We start from the raw sequence: 22,961 nt of genomic DNA, 5'->3' as shown, positions 1-22,961 counted from the left end.
TCATGTAACACTCTTCAAACATGGGGCACAAGCAAGAAAATCAACAATAAATTAGTTAATATTTTTCTACTATTTTCTTCTTGGTAAGTTTTGGAAATTGCATGTACTAAATTAGGGATAAATTAATGACTTTAATTCAAAAGGCAGTGTAGTGCTATAAACCTTTTAGGGAAAAGACATGATTATTTAAAATAAATCAAATTGATGACTTGAAAATAGATTCAAAAGGAGTAATTTTTTCTTAAATAGTTTTACTTGCTAGAATATGTATGGCAACTTTGATAGAAGAATCAACTGATAAAAGCTATTTTGCTTCCTAAGTTAATAATTGTGGTGTTTTAGTAAGCAAAGTATTTGAAGAAATTAAAAGCAGGAAATCAACACAACAATTCAGAAGTCTAATTAATGGGCACAAATACTCTGAGAGTAAAATGAAACTCTAGAACACTGAAATGCATTTGTTGATTTACACTTCATAGCATTTTTCCTATGGTGAGGTCAGCTTTTCTACTCAGCATCAAAGGCACTTCTTTATCATCATCTTTAAAATGTTTCATAACCAGGGAGCATAACATACTTTTGCATAATAAAGTTATCTATTAAAATGTTGCTAGAGTAAAAAGCATCCCGATTATTGTATTACCAATGTGAGAATACTGACAAGTCCAAAGCTTCTTTCAATATGAACTTTATCAGTCCCATATGACTAGTCATTGTTTACACTAAAGCTATGCCCTTGGTACCCTGAGAGGAGGAAATGGGGATCTATCTGTAATCTCATAGCCTAACTTTTTAAAAACGGTGTTAGCACAAGGATTAACTCTTAATCTTTTATTGTCTTTAAACAGTTGTTTATCACCAAAAATCTGTTTAAAATACCCAGATGACACAGTTTAGTGAAAAGGTACTTCTCTTTCTATTTAAATTCTCCTAAATTAAGGGTTTAACAGTGGGGGCTTTAGACAGCAGTATTGTAATTCCAAGGTTTGTAGGCACATTGTATTCCTACAGTAAGGATCAAGTTTGGGAAGCTTCTTATCTGAGAACTTAACTAATGCAATAAACCAGACAAATCCCCTACCCTAATGATGGTTTGATCGTTTTATCAAAAGGTTCCAGTACTTTAATTTTTCAGAAGCAATTTAAACTAAGTTTCATCATGACTAAAACAAATATCATCAGTCCTCATGTCTGAGAACCATTTCATTCTGGTAATCTCATTCCACAGACACCCTGTCTTCTGGTGCTTCAGCTCTGATGTTCTACTTCCCATTTGGAGGGGTAATTATTGTTTGATGGTTTCATTTCTCCAAGTCAGCTGTCACCCAGTAATTTATTGCAAATTTCAACTGTTTAGGCCACTGACACACAGATATTATTATAATAAAAACTCAAAAAAAGCAAATAAATACATCAGTTTAAAAATATAACTTTAAGTAATACTTCATCAAGAGGTATTCCTGTCTTGTTATTTATAGTTATTTTAGAAGGCCTCAAAACCTGGATGGTTTCTGAAGCCAGAAATTTCCATAGCAGAGGAATCTATGATTTGCTGTGAATCCTTTCAGCCCTCAATAGATGGGAAAAGATTGAAATGCTCTGGAGAGGAGTCCTCTTTATTTTTTTAATGAAAGGCTGTATAATATATTTTCTCTATGGCTGCAGCAGCTGTCAGGGAGAGCATCTCAGTTCAGCTCTATTACGGGAGAGGCAATACCCCAGCCTATGGCATCGAGATGCTCTGAGGGGCCAGAGCTGATTGACAGCTTGTCACCGTGACGTCTTATTCCATCTCTGTTATGGAGAAAATTAATGTCACACCACCAGCCTTATGACTCGCTGTCATCTTAGAACCGCTCACCTTTTATCAATGCTCTAAATAACATTTCAAGCCCATCGTCTCACGGTGGACAATCCGGTCAAGGGACATTAAATCAGATGACTGTGAAATGTCATAATAAAAATGGAATGCTAACAACTTCTTCTCTAAACTAGCTCCTCTGGTTTTTAAACTGTGACAAGGGGGAGCAAGGGTTCAGCATACCCGTTCTGAGAAGGTCATACAATCGCTCTTGGTCTACTACCCATTACTACCCGCCCCCTATTGACCTTCCCTCCCTCCCTCTCCCCAAAAGAAGAAAAAAAAAAAAAAAAGAAAAAAAAAAAGAAAAATAGAATTAGCCATCTTTTCAGAATGTGGTGATCAAATAATGGCTCACACAGGAATGTCTGTTTAATTTGTGAGACCTTAATGCTTAGCAATGAACAGCTAAACAGCAGCAATGGAGGGAGATTTTTCAAGGGCTGTTTCGTATCAGAGTAGGGACAGTTCATTTACTTTCCTGAACACAACCAATGCCAAATCAAATACTTAAGTTTAACCTCAACTTTTAAAAATATACATATCCTTACAAGGAAACAAGTAATTCTCTTTATGTTTTTCCAAAACAAGGGATATTTTAGACATGATATAGCATCCATTCATTTCATAATACATAGCATAAAAAAGAAACACCCTGCAGCCCTAAAATATAGCTCATTGTCGTTGTTTGCTATGAGCAATTATAATACATGTGCTATACTGCATATTGTAGTTTCTTAGCAAGTAAATCTCTAGAGGGAAGCACAGGACTGTGCCTGAAATTCAAGGCTATGAAAAAGTACATTAAAATATGGTTCACTTTTTAATATATTCAGCTGAATATAATCTGAGAACTCCCTAGAACATCCAAATAATATTTTATGATTTACTGAAATAACTAAGGGTTGAAAGAAGATGGGCAAATATTCAAGTTCTGAATGGAAGAAAGTCCATCCAGCAAGAAGAAAAATTAAATCAATAATAGATGGATTACTTCTAATTACCTGAGCAGAAGTATCATCTTCATATATAGGATAGTAACATTGAAATCTATTAACCACAGTATTATAATATCTACAAGAATTTTTATGTTAATATACCAATTAATTTCTTTACAATAGTTTTAACTCATAGGGTTCACTTCTGGTAACAGAATATGTTTTGGTGTATACCAATACTAAAATAATTTTCATAATTGCAATTATATATTAGAAGATGCCACACAATACCCTACTCTTTTAGGTGGCTTAAAAATATATACTATTTAGCCTTGCTAAGTCACCTCTATTAAACTGTTTATGATAACACCATTGGTGGATGAGTTAAACAAGCATTAGCAGACAGCTGATTCAGTGGAGATAGCCAGAATAAATTTGCTGAAGCGCACATCCTGCTAATCTGTTTGAAGAATATTGTAGAGCATTAGTACCAGCACTTCATGTTATCTGCACAGCCTGATAAGGTACATCTTTATTAAATTCGGTTATTGAAAGGATGTCAGTCAGCAAATAGGAATATTTTTTTTTTAAAGCCATTCTTTGTTAGTCAGAGCTTGGTTTCATAGCTGAGTGTCTAGAGGAGCCTTCTAAACACCTGGCAGCATTGTACAATACAGGCTTTGTAATTTTAAGTGGAAAAGCTTTTCTCCCCAGCTTCATGGGTACTGAGGCATTTACTTTTCCAAGCCTTCACTGAGAAAGAACAGTGGAGTAAGAGCTCCCCTCTCTGTTGATTCAATAAAACTACACAGTGGGAAATGCACTGTGGGAGGTTGCTGGGAAATAGGAAGATTTGGTTGCAAATGTTTGGGTTTGGTAAGATTTGTGGAGGATAGTTATTTTGGTAGGTCACTATTCTACCCTCTCACTCCATATTTGATCAAAGGGAAGGAAGCTTCCTTTTAACCGCGTTTAATTTTTAAAAATTAAAGGAAAGAAGTGAGGCTTTTCTGAGCCATTGAAAATAAAAATCACTTCTGTGAATACTCTCTAGTCACCATGCTTCTAATTAACATAAGTGCCATTAACCCCATTTCAAACTCAGAAAAACAAGGAAATCATAATTGCAACTATACAGAGTCAATGAGGTAATTTAAAAGTAATGTTGTGTAAACTTGACTTTATGATAAGATTCTCTGCATGATAAAATTGCTGAGCAGAATCCCAGAATCCAGAATTTCCTCTGGAACTAACTGGTTCTGGAGAAGACTGAAGACCCAGACAGGGGTGGATAAAGCAAGTGATCCTGCAAAGTCGGTGTGGCATTTGCATGTGCTCAGTGTTTTGCTTCTGTTGAGTCTTTCATAAGACAACTTCTCCAGAAATACATCTGTCACTCAGGGTACATTGTTTACAACCTCATCTAGTCACATGTGACTCCAGAAGGAGGAGAGTAACATACGTACATATCTCTTTAATATCTCCTCCCGCTCTTTCTGGTCCTCCAGGGAGTTGATGGAGAGGTCAGAGATACTGACTGTGGCAGAGGCTGTCAGAGTGACGAGCAGCACCAGGTGTCCCTCACCCTCTTCCAGCTGCAACTCCAACTTGTGTGTCTGTTCCCTACTGAGGGACGACAGGTCGACCTGGCACCTAGAAACAAATGTTTTGAATCAGCAAGTGGCTTTTGCCTTTTTTTTTTTTCTTTTTTTTTGCCACATCAAACAGAAGAAGTGCGGGCTGCTCAGAGGTATGTGAAAAGTGAATCAATAGAAATATTATCTGGCCCACTGAAAGAAAACATCTTTCATCTTAGCTGACTTTCTTCACAAAATTCAGATCCTGGTTGCCTTAGGGTCTGTAATTGCTCATTTCCTGTAAGACACTCAAAAAAGTACTTATCCAAAATTGGATTATTAACCAGTGTTACCCTATTCAGAAATGGTGAGGACTTCTCATCTCTAAGAACCTAAGGAACTGGGTTGAAGGGGCTTTGTTTCTAGAAAGATTGATGTAAGGGGTCTAGGAAAGCACAAATCTGAGTTTTATGTCACTTTTAAAACAAGGTGTGTTTTCCCCTCATTCATAAATGTTACTAAGTAGTGAATGATATATGCCAATGGTGGGTCCATAAGTTCTAAATTTTGAAAACCATGCCAATTTACTTATAGTACACTCCAAAAGTCTAAATAAAAGTTCCCAACTCGTCTGAAAACTCTGTACCCCAAGTGGTGTGAGGTCCTCAATGGGGTTCTATGACATGGCAGCTCATGCTCTATTTGCCACTCTCAGAGCTGAACACCGTGCAAACTCTTTCATAAAAATGTCAGTCGATTTTGAAGAAACAGATATGGTGACCATAAATCTAATAACCTGAGAAAAATGTGGCAGACATGAATAAAAGGCATTCAAAACAGGTAATAGCCAATGATAGCAACAAACACAGTTCTTGTGTTGTAAACACAGTGGTCAGCCTTCAGGGCCAGACGAAATTCTTATTCCTTTTTATTCCTCACTTTGTTCATTATTGTTCTACTTTTAAATTAAATGCCAAGGAACTGGAACTCAATGCTTGTACTGGGGTTTAAACATCTGTTTAACATGAGTGATTTTAGAAACTGAACCAAAGTCAGACATTTATTTTTGCATATTACTTTATTTGAATGATGGCTGTGCTTAGACACAATGGGAAGGAGAGCAACATAACTATAAAAAATGAAAACCAACAATAAGGCCCTGGTCAGTGCTGGGACGTCTGTGTGTGCTAAATGCTAACTGTTGTTGAAAAAGCAAGAAATAAGAGTTTCTATGAAATCTGGAACACACCCTCTTAAAACTAGAATTTACATAAAAAACCTCATTGTTTCTTCTAACACAACATTCATTTCAAAAATACTCTCATGCTGTCTCTTCAAACTCTCAAGAATGGTAAAAATATAACAAACGTCTTATCTAATATTTTAATTGGAATAAGAATAAGTTCTTATCAATAACACCTGAAACAAATTGAGGGTAAAAAATATAACTGATAAATAATCACTCAAAAGAATTATCTATTAAAAAGGAAAGACAAGAATATGATTTTTTAGAGTTCTTTCCAACACTGGGCACAATGCCTGGCCTGTAATTGGTTAAATGGCAGTGAATCTCTGGCTTGGATCAGGAATACCAGAGAATGAAACAGGAATTGTAATCCAGACAGGACTTTGCTGGATTCAGTTGGGACTGAGAAGGGTCTTCCCTTGGCTGTTTTTTTCTTTTCTTTTTTCACTCACTTTGGTCATGCATTCACTTTCCAGGTTCTTTCTTTACTTATTCTTACATGCCACTGCATTGCTCTTAAAACACTGAAAAGCCTGCAAGACTTCTGGAGAATTTCCTTTTTTGCTGTTGCCACTTTGCACTGGTTGTACAGATGTGGGCTTATGCTTCATTTATATCAGACTCATTACACACAATGCTCTAGAGCTGGGGAAGGTGATGTAAAGATTATTTACTTCAGAAATTGCAAACTGGAAACTGAAATCTGATTTATAGATGGCTTGTTTTGGCTTGTAGTGTGCTAAATAAGTTCTAAATCTAATACAGTAATTTTAAATACAGGGCAAATGTCCTTTGAATTAGTTATTTTCCTCAGTACTGCCTGTTAGTTACAGTTGGCTATTTCACTTACTCTACCTGGTTCCAACAGACATAAGGATTTGTGATACTTGTGTCCTTAAGTTTGCTGGTGAAAAAAACAGAGGGCCAGAGAAGTTAAAAGAGCTTAACAGAGACCCAAACTGGTCAACAGAGCCAGAACCTGAACCTGTAACTCCAGAGCCTAAAGTCACTGTGAATCCCAAGAGAAAAGTGTGCTGCTAGCAGTGGTTCTCAGAGTGGGTGATACATGGATTTGTTTTTAAAGAAAAAAAATTATCTTAATTTTCAAGTGTATAAAATTATGTTTTTATTTTGATGTGTTAAAATATGTGTGTGTATGTAAACTAGGGAAGCAGGCTAGAAGTTATGCTTTTATAAGATGATTAAGAAAACTTTGTAAATTAAATTTTTAAAATTAAGAAACTAATAAAATTTAAATTAATGATATAAATTTATAAGGAAGACTATGCTTTTCCACAGCAACTAAAATTTCAGTACTGAGTATACTCAAAGAAAGGTTTCCTCTCAAGTCCTGTTCTACCTTTAGTGTCACACAATTCTGACTTTAATAATTCTAATGTGGAGAGTACTATTTACACCAATATAGACAAGAATATGAAATAACTTCAAGTTTCTTTGTGCTAGTTGATGTTATTCACACCTGGTATTTGTTTAAAATTTCTATTTAGGAGTGAGAAGCCATTTTAAATGAAGTGTCACCTATAACTAGGCAAAATTACTTGAGGATGAAGTAATTCATCAGCTTCACTGATGAATATCAAATCAAATTATTGCTGGAAGTGGGTGGAGAAAAAGCATTTGTAGCTTTTGAATAAATATGTACAAAGATGCAACCCTTGAGACACAGTCTACTGCCCTATGGATGGACATGGTAGTAATCACTGTAGGGCAGTCTCCAGTACATGTCTCACATGTACTATTATGTCCTGCAGAAGGGAAGATTTGCTCTAGTTTGGCTATAGAAATATTAAGTGGTCATCCAGATGATCCAGTATAGGCACATATTAGTGGTATATTGTTATTAAAATGAAAATGCAAAATTAAAAAAGCAGTGATGCAAATTCATGAACGTCAAAAATACCTTCAGAGAATAGAGCCCAGAGTCAGATTCCCTTGGTTCTAGCCCTCCATTTTTCACTAATTAGTTGTATGACCTTTTAAAAGACAAGTTATTCTCTTGAATTTCACTCTTATCATCTGCAATTATGAGTTAATTGAACTAGATGAACTTTAAAATTTTCAAAATCCCAAATCCCACAATTTGTTATAACTCTATCTATGTTTACACTTGCTACATCTCCCTTCTCTGCAATTTCACAAACCAAATAACTAAGAGAACAAGTTTATCTTAACAGGCATTGTATTGCCTATTCTTCAAATGTATTACTAAAAAAAAAAATATGAATGTTGGTGCAAGAAAGAATCTGATCTAATTTCAAATTGCATTACAAGAAGCACTAGGGTGTACCTCTAAGGTCACCCTAGGAGAAAGTGTGAAAAAACTGGCTGTAGATTCTCCTCTTTGATTCAAAAAACAACTCCCCTTACTTGTTTTATATTGGAAGTTCCACATATGTGATTTGAAATTGTACCTAATGTCTTATGCAACTCCCTAGATTCTCCTGGAATCATGTATCCTGGGCCTCAGCTGCTTGCTTTGTCTCAGCCACTGCTTTGGCTGTCCCTCCAAAGAGCTGCTCTTAATCCCACCACCATGACCAACTGGCTGTGCTTGGATTCTCATGAGCCTTCCATTAGAGATGGTCATTCTTTTACTAGCCCAAAGTGAGCAGGGCCCTCCTTTAGGATACTACGGAGCTCCAGGCCTAGCTGCCACTTGCTGGAAGTTTCTATTTTCTAAAGTCACTTCTGTAGTTGGATGCAAAACCACACTATATGAATGAGGTCTGGCTCCCAGATCAACTGTCAGTGCTGCTGGATGGGAACAATACATAAGTTGTCTCCTTGTGGGGCTAACTTAGATCAGTGGAATAGAAGATGGAAAGGTAACTTCCCATGCCATCTTTCCTCTCTTAGATTGTTCCGAAACATGATTCTATATTACCTGATCATTCATGGTCAGGTGGGTGTACTATTAAGCAATCAGTTGTGTCTCTCAAACACAGGAAACAGTGACCAACCCTGTAACATATTACTCTGTGTTACTTCCTAGTTTTCCCTGCCTGGGGATCTGTCCCTTGAGCACCACCACCTAATCATTGCTTCAAGTTCTGTTTCTAGAGAACCTGAGCTAAGGCAAAAATCACTGACACAGTTCACCTTTCTCAGTTATGGATGTTTAAGACACAACCTGACAATGCCCTCCCCGGGCTCCTACTCTCTACAAAATAGCCTTAGCAGTCAACAGTGCCCTCCAGAAACCACCATTAACTGTGTGTCATTTGTAGATATGTCTATATGACTTGTCATTCAGGTGCTTATAATTCTCACACTTCATGCAAGGGCTCTCTGTTTCACTATGTTTGCATGAGGCACCCCTCCACTTGAGATGATGCATCTACCTGTCTTTGCTTGACTAACTTTTACAAATTTTCATTAAAACAATTTGCAGTTGTCTATATAAAACACTTTTAGGGCAGGAACAATGTCTTGTTCTCAGCATCTAGCACAGAACCTGAAATACAATTGGTGCTTTGTAATTAAAAAAGTACTTATGGACAAACAGAGGTTCAGAGAGGCCAAAAATTTACCCATGGTGACAATGTTTGACAGTGGCAGGGCAGGTGTAATGAGTATATATAGTGCTCATTCTGCCACTTCTATATCATCTCCCTAGAAAGTGGTCTGATTTCTTACTAATACTATTCTACTCACTCATTCATTAATTCATTTACTAACAATTTAATAAATACCTGTGTGTCAGGCCCTCTGTTAGATTTTGGGAATTTGTCCCCTTGTAAGCCCTTTAGCTTTTTAGAATCTTATTTCCAGAACTACCAGACTGTGTTAGTTTTTTTTTTTTTTTTTTTTTTTTTGAACAAAGGTATTTGGCTTCAGAGTGCATGGCCAGGGGTTCAGAATACTGAAATTTAATGAAACTTGATTATTCATTTGTTTTGTGATATTATGCTAAGTTATTTATACTCTTTATATTTTAGGTTTCCTCACTTAACAAACTGAAGATTTTAAAAACTGCCTTCTTTTTACATACAGGTGTAAGAACATAAGAATAATAGATTAAAAATGTCTTTGAAAGTTTAAAGTGTGATCTCAATATAATATCTGATTATATTATCACACATTTGCCTTAGTTTGATATTATAAATTTTAAACATATGTACCGAACCAAACTCTTCAATTAATCAGTCAACCAATCAATAGAATGATTTAAAAATGTAGCCAGACTGAAGGAAATTTTAAAGCTTCTTTGCTTCATTCCAGAAATGAGGAAATTGGGGCTGAGAGAAACTTAGCAGTGACAAGAGGCTATACCATGTTTTTGACTTCCAAATCCAAACTCAAACTTCTCTGTATTTAAGAAAAACATAAAAAAAAAAGCCTATATACATTTCGATATCTGACTACATGAAAGGAATATTAGTCATCTTTACAAGTGATATTTTCCCTTTAATAGTTAGTTGAAGGAGAAAAACCTGCATTCTTATCTCTTATCTTCTCCCCTGCTTTCCTTCTGCCATCCCTAAATCAGTGACCAACATTTGTTTCCAGATAAAGCAGTCTTGTGATGAGCATCCTGGATATGTAGGAACAAATCTGGGGTGAAGGAAATAAATTTTGGAACTATTTGGAATTAGGTTTCATTTAAAAATAGTCAGATTTTGAGCTTCGTTGACAGTTAACATATGCATTAACACAGTGGCCCCAATTCGGAACATGTCACCCTGGTCTACAGTATTTTAAGGGAAGAGTAGGAGCTGTAGGACACCAAGGAGCTGAGGGTGGCACCCTTCTGTGCTCACTTCCGTTTACTGAATTGCAGTTCACACATGCCCTGTTAAGTGGATTTACGGATTATATAATCTAGTTCTAACTAAACTAATCCTTGCAAAATGGACAATTGGCTTTAAAAGATCCAAGTAAAAGAACTGTGGATTGAAGATAATGCTAATTGAACATGCACAAGTGAACAGCATTGATAAACAAGAATCTGCAAAGCTGACACTTCCACTCCCATTTGAGCTCCTGTCAGCCACATTATGATTTACAAACCACTGGTGGTACAATCAGATCTAGCAAGACCTCAGCACAAATAATCCAATATATCAAGAAGAATATTTGCAATAGAAATTCATACTTATGATCATTGACAATGAAATTCTGAGTGAATTTTATGCCTTAAAGTACTAACTAATGATCTTCTGAAACCATTATGATTAGCAAGATATTTACAATGGAACTTTCAGAATAGAAAGACAAGCCTCCATAGATTTTTTTTTTTTTTTTTTTTCAGGAGAGGGAATTTTTGAAAACACAATTTCACATAGTTTTTAACCAAATTTAACAATTTAATTTAAATTTCATGAAGCTTATTGAAATTTCTTAGTGTATGTGAACTACTTTACACTATTATAACAAAGAATACATAATACAATATGAAATCTTAAAAATTAATATAACACATTTACCTCCTTGGAATATTTGCATTTTAAATAATTCACCATGTAACTGCTGAAGTGTTTTCAAGTTCATGATTATGCAGAAGTTTTACACCATCTCTGACATTATAAGATGATAAATGTTGTTACTGCCTTTCTGTTGTCAGAAGTTGCCACTTTTCAACTGTCCTTGGGGAGATTGCTTTATCAGAACATGCTCTGCAAACTTGTAAAATTCCCTATTCATTGACTTGAAAATAAAGCATTTAATACATGTATTGTGGTTCACAGAAATTATCTTGGAAATTTTGCCCATTATTAGAGAAATATTGTGATGAATAGAAATTTTGTGAGAGAAACCTTCAGAAGAAAAAGTAGTTACTCATGAAAAAAGGGATTAAAATATATCTCGTATAGGTTGAGCTCATGAAAAACCAAGACAAAAATCAATCACACTCTGCATTCTTTCTTTCTTTAAAAGTTGTCTATTGCCCTAATGAACTATCCACTCAAACTCACATAAGAAAAATGTAGAATATAATGATTTCATAAACAAAGACTCCTTTATTTTAGAATTTTCTGAAATTTTTGTGCTTTCAAATTAATAATGCAGCAGAATCATTCTTGTTCTTATTTATGTAGGAAGTAAAAGATCACTGTAGTTTCAGTGCCACAAATAAGAAATATTCTAAATCAGAATCTCTAGAGTGCCAGAAACTCAAATGCATTGACCTTCAACCTTTTGAATTTTAGTTTGTAATATTCAAAATCAAAGGCTATTTTTCCTCAGGTTTCCACACTAAACCTGAAAACATGTTCAGGTGTACCTATACATCCACATTCTCTTCACCTGATTTTTAAATACAGAGCCATAGATTTATTTTTATGGCTGTAGAATTGGAAAGCATTTATTTGTCACCCAAAACTTGTCAATTAGAGTAAGTTTTTCTTATCCTATGTTATTTAATAAAAGCTTGTTGAAATTCAGCTCTCTACTCAAGCTTACAATTGTTAACACTGTTGTACTGGGCAGCACCAATGCCTGGGCCCTGATAACACAAGAGTCAGTAGCAATCAACAAAACTAAAATATATATACCCCAAGTCAATGCCACTTTAAAGATAAACAAGCATTTTGCACACTAATAAATAATGCTATATATCTTCTGTGTTGGATTGCAAATAACTCCAACTGAATAAAATTGCATGACATGGGATTTACTTACTCTGTGCATTCATAAAAATAACTTGTTCTCTGACAGCACCCATTCTTGGCAATTTACCACAGCTGTCAGCAGCCAATTTGTTCAGATTACTGCTCTGCATGAAAATGTAACAATTGTGAGGATTTATTAGCTGATTATCTTAAAAGTGGCAGTCCGTCTTGCCTGCCAAAATGCAGGTGATCAGAAAGTTAAATAATTACCTGCAGATTAACATTATTTCACCTTCACTTGAAATTTGTAGTTCAGCAACAGGTAAGTTTTTTTTTTTTTATTCAAACTTGAAATCTAGTGTAGATCTCCTAAGTTGGTTTATTGACTATTTGGCATCGTAATGAGCACTCAAAGGCTTCAGGAGAACATGCTGAATATAAGACTGGTGAAATGAGGGTGAACTTTAGAGTCAGGAGACCTGTGTTCGAGTCTCAGTTCAATTAGTCCAGTGACTTAATAGCCAAACAACCTCCTAATCAACTTTGGTTTCACTATTTGCATCTGTAAAATTGGTAAGAAACAGACCATCCTTGCTACCTCCTACTGTTGTGTTAATGTACATAATAGTGCCTTAGAAGTTGTAAAGCAATATTATCATTATTTCTGTGCATGGTAAATTTATTTTTGTGTAAAATTTAACAACCAAATATCATTAACTTCTAGATATCATGAAAATAAAAAGCTAGGTAAACTCTGAACAAATTAGAAATGAAAGAAACATACCTCAGCATAATAAAGGTTATATATAACAAGTCCACAACTAATATCATATTGAGTGGGGAAACACTGAAAGATATCTGAGATCTGAAATAAGACAATGATGCCCACTTTCAACAATTTTATTTAATGAAGTACTGTAAGTCTTAGCGAGAGTAATCATGCAAGAGAAAGAAATAGAGGGCATCCAAACTGGAAAGTGGGAAGTCAAATTGTCACCCGTTGTAGATGATATATTTTATATATGGAAAATTTCAAAGGCTTACCAAAAAACTATTAGAACAAATAAATTTATCAAGTTTGCAGGATACAAATCAAACACAAAAGATCAGTAATGTTGTTATGTGCGAAAGCAAGTGATCTGAAAAAGAAATCAAGAAAATAACCCCATTTACAACAGTTAAAAAAAGTAAAATACCTAGGAATAAATTAACCAAAGAGGTAGAAGATCCCTACAATGAAAACTATCAAACATTGATGAAAGACACTGAAGAGAAAAAAATACAAAAAAGTGGAAAGACATCTGTGTTCCTACATAGATTGAAAAAATCAATTTTGTTAAAATGTCTATACTGCCCAAAATAATTTATGAATTCAGTGTAATTCTTATCAAAATACCAACAACATTCTTTATCAAACTATAAAAAATGAATCTAAAATTTATCCAGAACAACTCAACCTCTCCATAGTCAAGGCAATAATAAGCAACAAACAAATAAACAAATAAAAAGGAGGCATTACATTAATTGACTTTAAAATAGACTACAAAGTCATAGTAATCAAAAGAGCCTGGTACTGGCATAAAAACAGACCTAGACCACTGGAACAGAGTAGAGATCCTAGAAATAAACTAATCCATCTAGAGCTAACTGGTCTTCAACTAAGATGCTAAGGATACACAGTAGAGAAAGGACAGTCTCTTCAATAAATGATTTTGGGAAAACTGGATTTCTACATGTAGAAAGATAAAACCAGACTTCTGTCACTCAATATATATGAGAGTCGACTCAAAATGGAAGGGGTTGCCAGGCATGGTGGTACAAGCCTGTAATCCCAGCAGCTGGGGAGGCTGAGGCAGGAGGATCTCATGTTCAAAGCCAGCCTCAGCAACAGTAAGGAGCTAGGCAACTCAGTGAGATCCTGTCTCTGAATAAAATACGAAATAGGGCTAGGGATATGGCTCAGTGGTTGAGTGCCCCTGAGTTCAATCCCAGTACCAAAAAAAAAAAAAAAAAAAAAAGGAAGGGGTTAATATCTAGATTATATATAGGAACTCAAAAACTCAATAATGTTGTCATTGTCATCATCATCATATCTGAAGTTGCCTATGGGCAATAGGCCTAAATAGACCTACATAGACATTTAGCAAAATAAGACATACAAATGGCTAACAGGTATATGAGAAAATGCTTATCATCAGGGAAAGACAAATTGAAACCATGATGAGTTATAACCTCACCTCAGCAAGAATGGCTACTATCAAAAAGACAAAAGATAATAAGTATTATTAAAGATGTGGAGAAAAGGGAATCTTTGCACCCCATTGGTAGAAATGTGAATTACCACTGCCATTATGGAAAACAGTATGGAGCATCCTAAAAAATAAAAAATTGAACTACTACATGATCCAGCAATTCTACTTCTGGGTTTATATTCAAAGGAAATGAAATCAGTATGTCAGAGAGGCAACTGCATTCTTATGTACACTATAGCACTATTCACAATAGCCAAGGAATAGAAACAACCTAAGTGTCCATGAAGTGATGAATGGACAAATAAAATGTGGTACATATATGCAACAGAATTATATTCCTCCATAAAATGAATGAAATCCTGTCATTTATGACAACATGGATGGAATTGGAGGTTATTGTGCTAGGTGAAATAATCCAAACACAGAAAGATAAGTAGGGCATGATCTCACTGATAAATGGAATCTGAAAAGTTAATCTCAGAGAAGTTGAGAAAAAGTGGTTTCCAGAGGCTGGTGACAGTAGGAGGGTGGGAGGGATAGAGAAAAGTCGGTTAATAGGTGCTAATAGCAAGAAGTCCTGGTGTGCTAGGGCACAGTTGAGGAACTACAGAAATAACAATAAAGTGTATAATTTTTAAAATGCTACAAGAAAGGATTTTGAAGGTTTGTACCACCAAAAAATGCTCAATGAGGAAATAGGTTTACCTTGACTTAATCACTACATGATACATACATTGAAACATAATAAAGTACCCTCAAATATGTACAATTTTTGTGTCAATTGAAAAATGTTATGATAAAAGTATCTTGGTGACGTAGGGGTTGTATTTACCTTCAATATAACAATTTAGTATTTTTAACTATACATATTATTCACACATTTACACTTTAATTCATTCTCCTCTTTTGCATTATATCTATACATATTTCCACAAACTGAAAATTTGTACCTTCCACTAAATTATGCCGTTTTAATTGACATTTCTTTCATGCCCAGTATCAGGTCATTTTTTTTTTTTTTTTTTTTTTTTTTTTTTTTTTTTGGGAAATGAAGTCATAACTTCCAGTATTAAATTAAGCTATGAGGAATTTAAGTTTAAATCCAGGAAATATTTATTGAATTCCTATTATGTGCCAGATTCTTATCTAGGTATTGAGTGAACAAAACACTAAAAGATCTCTGCCCTTATGGGCTAACATTCTAGTCAGGGAAAATAAATGATAAAATAAATAGGTGAGATGTACAGTATACTAAATGGTGGCTACTTCTATGGAGAAAAACAGAGCAGGACAGGAGAAAGGGGGTTTTGACAAGTATTTGTGCACAGATCTAAAGAAGGTAAAAAGGCAAAGCAGACAGGTGCCTAAAGTAAGAGTGGTATAGAGGGATAGTTCTGGAGTGCTCAGGGAACAACACAGAGTCTAATGTGACTGGAGAGAGAGCAGAGGGCAGGAAAGACAGATTGGGAGAAAAGTCCAGGGTAGAGGAGTAACTGGAATAGATAATGCAGAGCATCATGGGCCTCTGTGAGGACTTCTGCTTTACATAGATTAGGGTAGGAGACAAGGAAAAAATTATGAGGGAAACTAAAAAGGAGAATGCAATGAAGGAAGAGGGAAACAAAGAGAATGTGGTGTCATGGAAGCCAAGAGAAAACATGTTTCAAGATAAGGAAACAATCAGTGAAGTCCAGCACTGGTGCTCGGTCAGGAAAGAGGAAGGTTGAAAACTGGATTAAACACCATTGAATTAAACATGTTGGTGTTCACAGGTGACCCTGACAGGAGCAGTTTTGGTGAGTTGTTGGGGGCCCAAGCCTGACTGCATGGATTTAAGTGGGAATGGAAGGGGTAATGTTTACTGTTTAAATTCTTCCGATTGCTTCAACATTCCAAATTTGAAAGTGGCCCTTTAATTCGTAATTGGTCTTGCTTTTATTATGAACAAACAAACAAACAAACAAACTGTTGAGTTTGCATTCACAAAACACATTTTCAAAAATAATCATATGTGTCCAAACAATAACAAACTATAGCATAAAAAACTAGTCCAGATAATCTAATCCATGTCAATATTCTCAGATTTGGGACCTGGATTAGAGAGAAACCTTAAAAAAAAATATCAGTCATTGAAAGCATAGTTGTCTATGGTCAACTTCAAATTTACTCACCAGCCACAAGCCATCTCCCAGAAAAGTCTCTAATTTTAAGTTAATACAAACAGAATGATGCAATGATAGCTTTCCAAAGAAGGGAGAAGATCACATTGATAATTTTACTCCTGTTATATTACCCAACAACTCAAATTTAGTGTAACAGAAGTCCATTCTCTTCTAAACTATTTTAAGAATTAAGAAATTCTATTATAATCTGTATTATCTCTACTGTTACCATACAATCTTCAAATACGTAAACAGAAGTTGTTCGTCAGTGATGTGTAATAATATACTATTGACCAGTGGAAGGATGTATTTAAAGTATAATGTAACAAGCATAAAGCTAGATACCTAGAGTTTGCAGTGCTATTTGGACTTCAAATAGATTTGAAATGATGATTTATCACAGTCATTTCCTTTTTCTGCAACAAGTATTTTTGTTAAATCAGAAGAGTTTACAATAAGTTTCTATTGCCCACCTTTGCTTATCTCAAAATTTAGCACTAACTCCCTTCATTGTGGTAATCAGTTAAACTGATACTCAATACCTGGCCTAGGAGTCTTTATGTCTATACCTGTGTTCTTGTTTCTGTGCTCTAAAACTTTTGGGCTCAAATTGCTTTCAGAGACTATTACATTTGGCATGTGTTACAAATTGGATTACTTATCTTTTTTTTTTTTTTTTTTTTGCAGTGCTGGGGATTGAACTCAGGGCCTCTACCAACTGAGCTATATCCCCAGCCCAGATTACTCTCTTTTTCTGAACTTCACAAAACTTTCCTAGATTTCTCAGTTATCTAGATTTTCTACCCACTCATCTGTTACTGTTCTCTGAATATCTGCTTAAATGTACATAAATCCTTAGAAATAAGGAGAAGTGAAACAAACAAGTCCACCTCTCGCCATCCACTTCTGCCCTTGAAGAACTCATAATATTAGCAAGTGAGGAAAAGAGAAAGTCAGTAACAAATGGGCTGAGAAATTTTCATACCTACCAAATTGTTCTTCCCAAAGGAAAAAAATATAAATATATTTTCATTATGGCAAAAAAGTAGAAAAAGGGATAAGAAGGACTTCATATCATATGTCACCAGAAGTATGAGAAGCCAGTATATTTTAGAGTATAGTTCCTTTCATTATTTTGTCAAAATAAGGAAGACTGAATATCAAATAATGAGATGAAAGCAGAAAGTTACATACAAAAGCAATTCTAATTATCTGATTACCAAATATAACTAGTGTTGCTATAAACTATGAAAATGAATGAATCATTAAGAGACTAGTGAGATTCCATTTCCTTGAAAGAACTCATAGCCTATTGAGGGAGATAGAATCATAAATATACAAATATAATGAAATACTTTTAATGTGTTAACAGATGCACACCACTACCTCAGCTAGTGGTACACTGCAAAGAGAAGAAGACTAAACTTTCAGAAAACTCTGAAAAGTAGTGTTTTACTTTTAGGAAAATTTACAATATAGATCTTTTCTTTAAAAATGGTTGAAGTGTAGCATAGTACTGGATTACAATAGTGTTTTTCTAGTTTCATTTTACAAGTAAAATATTAAAGATTAACTGAAGCTAAGTTTTGACCTCTTTTATGATGAAAACTATTGCTTAAAAAATATATATCAGAATCCTAAAAAATGAAGAGATAAGTATGTTGGATTGTACTCCTGTTCTTACTTTCCTAGAATAAAATGTCTTTTCCATTAGTATGTATGAATTTTGGGATGTTAAGTATGAAGACTTGAAATTTATGTAAACTACAATGAAGAAATTTTTTTAAACTAAAAATATTTGTATACCATGCTTTATTACAGTGTTGGTAGGTTTCCATGTATTTTGCTTCAAAAACACATCTATAACTATTGAAAAATATAAAATAGGCTAAACCAACTCATGATTCAAGTAGTCATTCAAAATAATCTTGACTTTGTAAAGAAATGTCATGTAAGCCTGAATAGTTTTTTTTCCTGTATTATCAGATTAAAATGGACTGACCTCACTTACATGCTTCCTTCACTAAAACTTAGAAACTCTTTATAGATTTATGAACTCCTAAGAGATTATAAAGATTCTCTACCTTGTAGGCAGTTGTAGGAAATAATGCATTTTATGGTTACTATATGCATTATGAAAATACGTACTATGTTAAATTGCTTTATAGACTATGAATATGCTCTTTGTTTCTTTAAGTATCCCATATCAGATGAAATTCCTCTTTTTCAACTCCCATAACTTGTGCACAATATTTCTGACATCTGGAAAAAATTTCTAGATACTGAATTAGAATAACTTGTGTCCAACAACAAGTCAAAACTGCCACCTACTGGTCAGTCTTTGAATCTACATATATATTTTTTTAAATTCAAATACTGCTTTACCAAGGAAAAATCTTCCTTTAAAACAATAAAGATAATTTACAATAACCAGATTTTAAAAATTCAACAAAATTCAGCCTTTAAGGGTGAACCAAAAATAACAATTGCACAAACCTGCCAATAAAATCATCCCTTTTCCCGGCATCTTTGTCCCATGCAGTAATATCAATGATTCCTCCTCTTTCTTCATAGAGATGAAAATCAAATTGTTCCCTCCACTGAGGATTCAAAGTTTTGGGCATAATCTGGAAAACAAAAAGGTCATTATTGTGTTATTAATATCAGCCTTTAAAAAATTAAGTTTAGGTACCATCTGGAAGACCATGTAAGTGTGCTATTTGAACCAAAGATTCCAGAAAAAATGGAAATGAGTCATTATTTCTCTAGTATATTATTGCTGAACAGACCCCCAAAGGATGTGTCCTGAAAAAATCAAAATGCGCCCTCAATTATCTTACATAACAGATGAGAAATAGGAATTATGTAGAAAAGGTAAATAGATAAATATTTACCTTTCATATGGGTCACTCAGACACTAGTATTTATTCTACATAATCATAGTTAATAGAGGAAGACATGATTCATAGTTATCACATCATAAATGAAGGCAAGGATTCTTAGACATTCTTTTTTCCCTTACTCCCCACACATTGGAATCTTGGACATAACACATGAAAAACAGAAAATGAAGTTCTATGATGGCAGAAGGGAAAAGCAAGCAGATTTGGGTGGTCAGGTAAACTTTTACCTAAGACTCATAGCATTGATGTGTTATCCCCATTGTACACATGGAGAAACTGGGTGCACATGTCTTCATGTTGCATATATAAGAAAGATACCTGAAGTATAATTTTGTAACTTCAGGTATTCAGATAAGAAATCTAGTAGAACTGATAACGAAGTGACCTACAGTGACATGATTTAAAATCCCATTCACCATTTGATTAAACAACACTCATATTTGTTTCTTAGCAGGAAGGTACGCCACGGCCTTTTATCTTTAATGCATGAAGGCAGGTCTTCAGATGTAAAGAGTTTGAAAGCCATGAAGTATGTTATGAGCAAAGGTAATGCAAATGAATCACAATTTTTCAAGTTCATAATGTGAACTTAATCAGCAATAGATCATGGACAGAAAGAGCAAAGAAAGACACATGTCCATGGCTGTGTTTCATATTTTATACCTAAAGAGCAAAACTATAAAAATAAGAAATGCTTTAAGACTACTAGAACATGGAAATGATGTTAATTGAGAGAAGATAAGATTCAAGTGGGCATAGACACCTACTTTTGGAAGAAGGAACAACCTTAAAATTTGTTAAACTCCATGTCAGAAAAAAAATATTGAAAGGCACTGACTGAATGCTATGATTATTCAAATGTCATATCATTGGACTCAGATGAATTCCTATGGTGTTCTGGAGGTGGGGGGAGGAGGGTGTGGTATTCTTACTTGCCTGTCCATAAATAAACTTAACTTTTCACTTTTCTTCTTTAGGATTTTGTCTTTATATGATTTCCTTCAGGTCAGAAATGATGCATTTCCATTCCAGGTGGGCACTCATAAGATAACCAGCCTGCTAGTGCTGCTCACTGCCTGATAACAAACCAGCACTGTGATATTCCTAACAACTTTAAGCTCTGATGAAAACTTTCTGGCCCAGAAGGGGAAGGTTGTTTATAAAAACAAACAAACAAACAAACAAACAAACAAAAAAATCCCGGAAAATGATGACATCAAGGCAAAGGAATTCTCCTTAAAATGAACCATGATCTTATTTCAGGATAGAAATGATCACTTGTTTCAAGCCATCTATGAATATCAGCTGTCCAAACTGACCAGTAAAGAGGGCAAAGTTGGATATACTGCAGATAAGTCATGTGCTCAAAATACAGCTTTGGATGCTATGATTTTTACTAATTACTATTACTTCTGTTAATAATATATGGCTGATATTACTTAATATATTATTACTAAGAACATAATTGTTACTACACAATATACTTACTCCTACTACTGCTACATTTCTTTTTCCTTCTGCTTTTGCCATTTACTGATTCATTATGATGGGCAAGCAGAACTTAAAGCCCTTTACATGCAGAACATATATTCATTTAATCTTATCAACAACTTTTTCACTAGGCTTTATTTTAATTCTCATTTTTACAGATGGGAAAACTAAGGCCCGGGGAAACTAAGTAACTTGTGCTATGATAAAATAGTTATAGCGGCAGCAGGAATGTGGTTGTTTACTTCTTAAATCTAGAACCTTGTGATATGCAATGGTGTAAGTAAGGTTGGATAAATGACTCAGAATAATTCACAAGGCTTATGGCATGTGAAATAATAATAATAGCCAACATTCTCTGGGCACTCTATATGCTGGCCTCAACTATGTTCTGTCTGGGCTGTCATTCCTTTTTTCTTGTAAATCCACCCAGGTATGCTAAGGGGGCTTCCCACCATCATTCCTGTTATAGATGAAGAAATTGAGACATAGAAAATTAAGCAATTTATTCAAGCTCACCTAGCACACAGAGTGAGAAATGCAATAGAATTGTTGGTCTTGTTTTCTGACAAGATGTTTAAAAGTTCTTAAGTATTTCAAAGCATACCCAGTGTTCTTATTTCCTAAAGCAGAGCTGTTACCAGTCAATACCTTCTCAACATTGACAGGAACAGAACAGAGAAAATAGAGAGCTACCTTGCTCTTGTACTTCTGATGCCCAAGCCGGAACTTTACATAGGGGTCGCTCAACCCGTTGGAATCCATCGCTTTGAGGTCTCGCCCCTCAATCAAGGTGATGCTGACGATCCCTCTCCACAAGTGGGATTTTCTGTGCTGGTCTGACAGACGTAAACTTTGGGTCTGAAACTTGTGGCAAAGAAATTTGAGTTAGGTTATTTTGTTTCAAGCTCAACTATTTCATTTGGTCTTAACTGTTCCCCTGTTACAGTTCTTCAATAAATAAAAAGTAGGCAGCTACATTTTTAAAGAATAAAAATAATTTATGGAGTATTAATTATTTATCAGTTATAAGTTTGTTAATGAATTATGAAATTACATCATGACAAATTTGCTGTGTAGAAGAGGTTAGTGCTGAGAGACAGTCTAGCTTTTCAACTCTTAAAATTAGAAGATGCAGTTTATGAATATCAGAGAATATTTGCATTTGCGTTGAATACGCCTATTGCAAAACATGTTTAAAATAAATATAAATACCAAAGACCACATCTACACTGTGACATTTAATTTTTAATTATTTATGGGTTTTGATGAATTTTTTCATGTTACAAATGGATTTTATGGGTAGTGTTTTGTTGTAAGATTAGTTACAAGTTCTATTTGGATAATTTAAACACTTTCTTGCCACATTAGGAGAGAACTGAGTTTCAGTTCAATGGAGGACTATTTAAGGTAACAGAACACAAAACACATATTCTGAGTATATCTACTCAAGATATTTTACTTATGTCTGAAATTTGTATCACAAATACTCATTTTTAAAATTACATGCATGATTTATATTGGTGAGTATATTCAGTATTCATTTCTCACTCCAGTATTTGAACATTTTTCTTTAGTAATTTTTATTATACTCAATTCCAAATCATGATATTCAAGCCAGTGAACAAAATCAGAATTTTTTAAAATTAGCAACCAAATAATGAACATATAATCTCTTTTAACTAAATAGCATATTTAGAAAAAAAAATGGAGAAAGGGTTTAAACACTAAAATGTTTTTTCAATCTAGATTCAGCACCAAGCAATACTATGAAAGATATTGTTTCCTTCTAACATCAAGCATGTTTTTCCCATGTAGCTATTTCATAAAGAAATTCAACATTCCACTGACTCTTAAAGTACTGCAACTTTTAAATTACGGATGAGCCCTATTTGCTGTCTAGGCCCTTCTACATTAATGGTCGGAAGTTACAGCCTATTCTGTATACCTCTCCCTCCCATA

The 22,961-nt window shown here is 34.5% G+C and overlaps 1 protein-coding gene across 1 annotated transcript in view; it reads right to left on the bottom strand.

Annotated features, from left to right (window-relative positions):
* Window positions 1-22,961, bottom strand: part of MCTP1 (multiple C2 and transmembrane domain containing 1) — a 564,948-nt gene that overhangs the window by 205,600 nt on the left and 336,387 nt on the right. The window contains 3 exon segments of the mRNA XM_079146016.1: window positions 4,266-4,452; window positions 19,105-19,235; window positions 21,696-21,866. Of these exon segments, the coding sequence (XP_079002142.1) occupies window positions 4,266-4,452; window positions 19,105-19,235; window positions 21,696-21,866 (489 nt within the window).

The sequence above is a fragment of the Sciurus vulgaris genome, assembly GCF_902686455.1.
Source record: "Sciurus vulgaris genome assembly, chromosome: 6".
In the NCBI taxonomy this organism is placed as follows: domain Eukaryota; kingdom Metazoa; phylum Chordata; class Mammalia; order Rodentia; family Sciuridae; genus Sciurus; species Sciurus vulgaris.
Note: the sequence above shows the minus strand (reverse complement) of the source record. Positions and strands in the feature narration are given on the sequence as shown.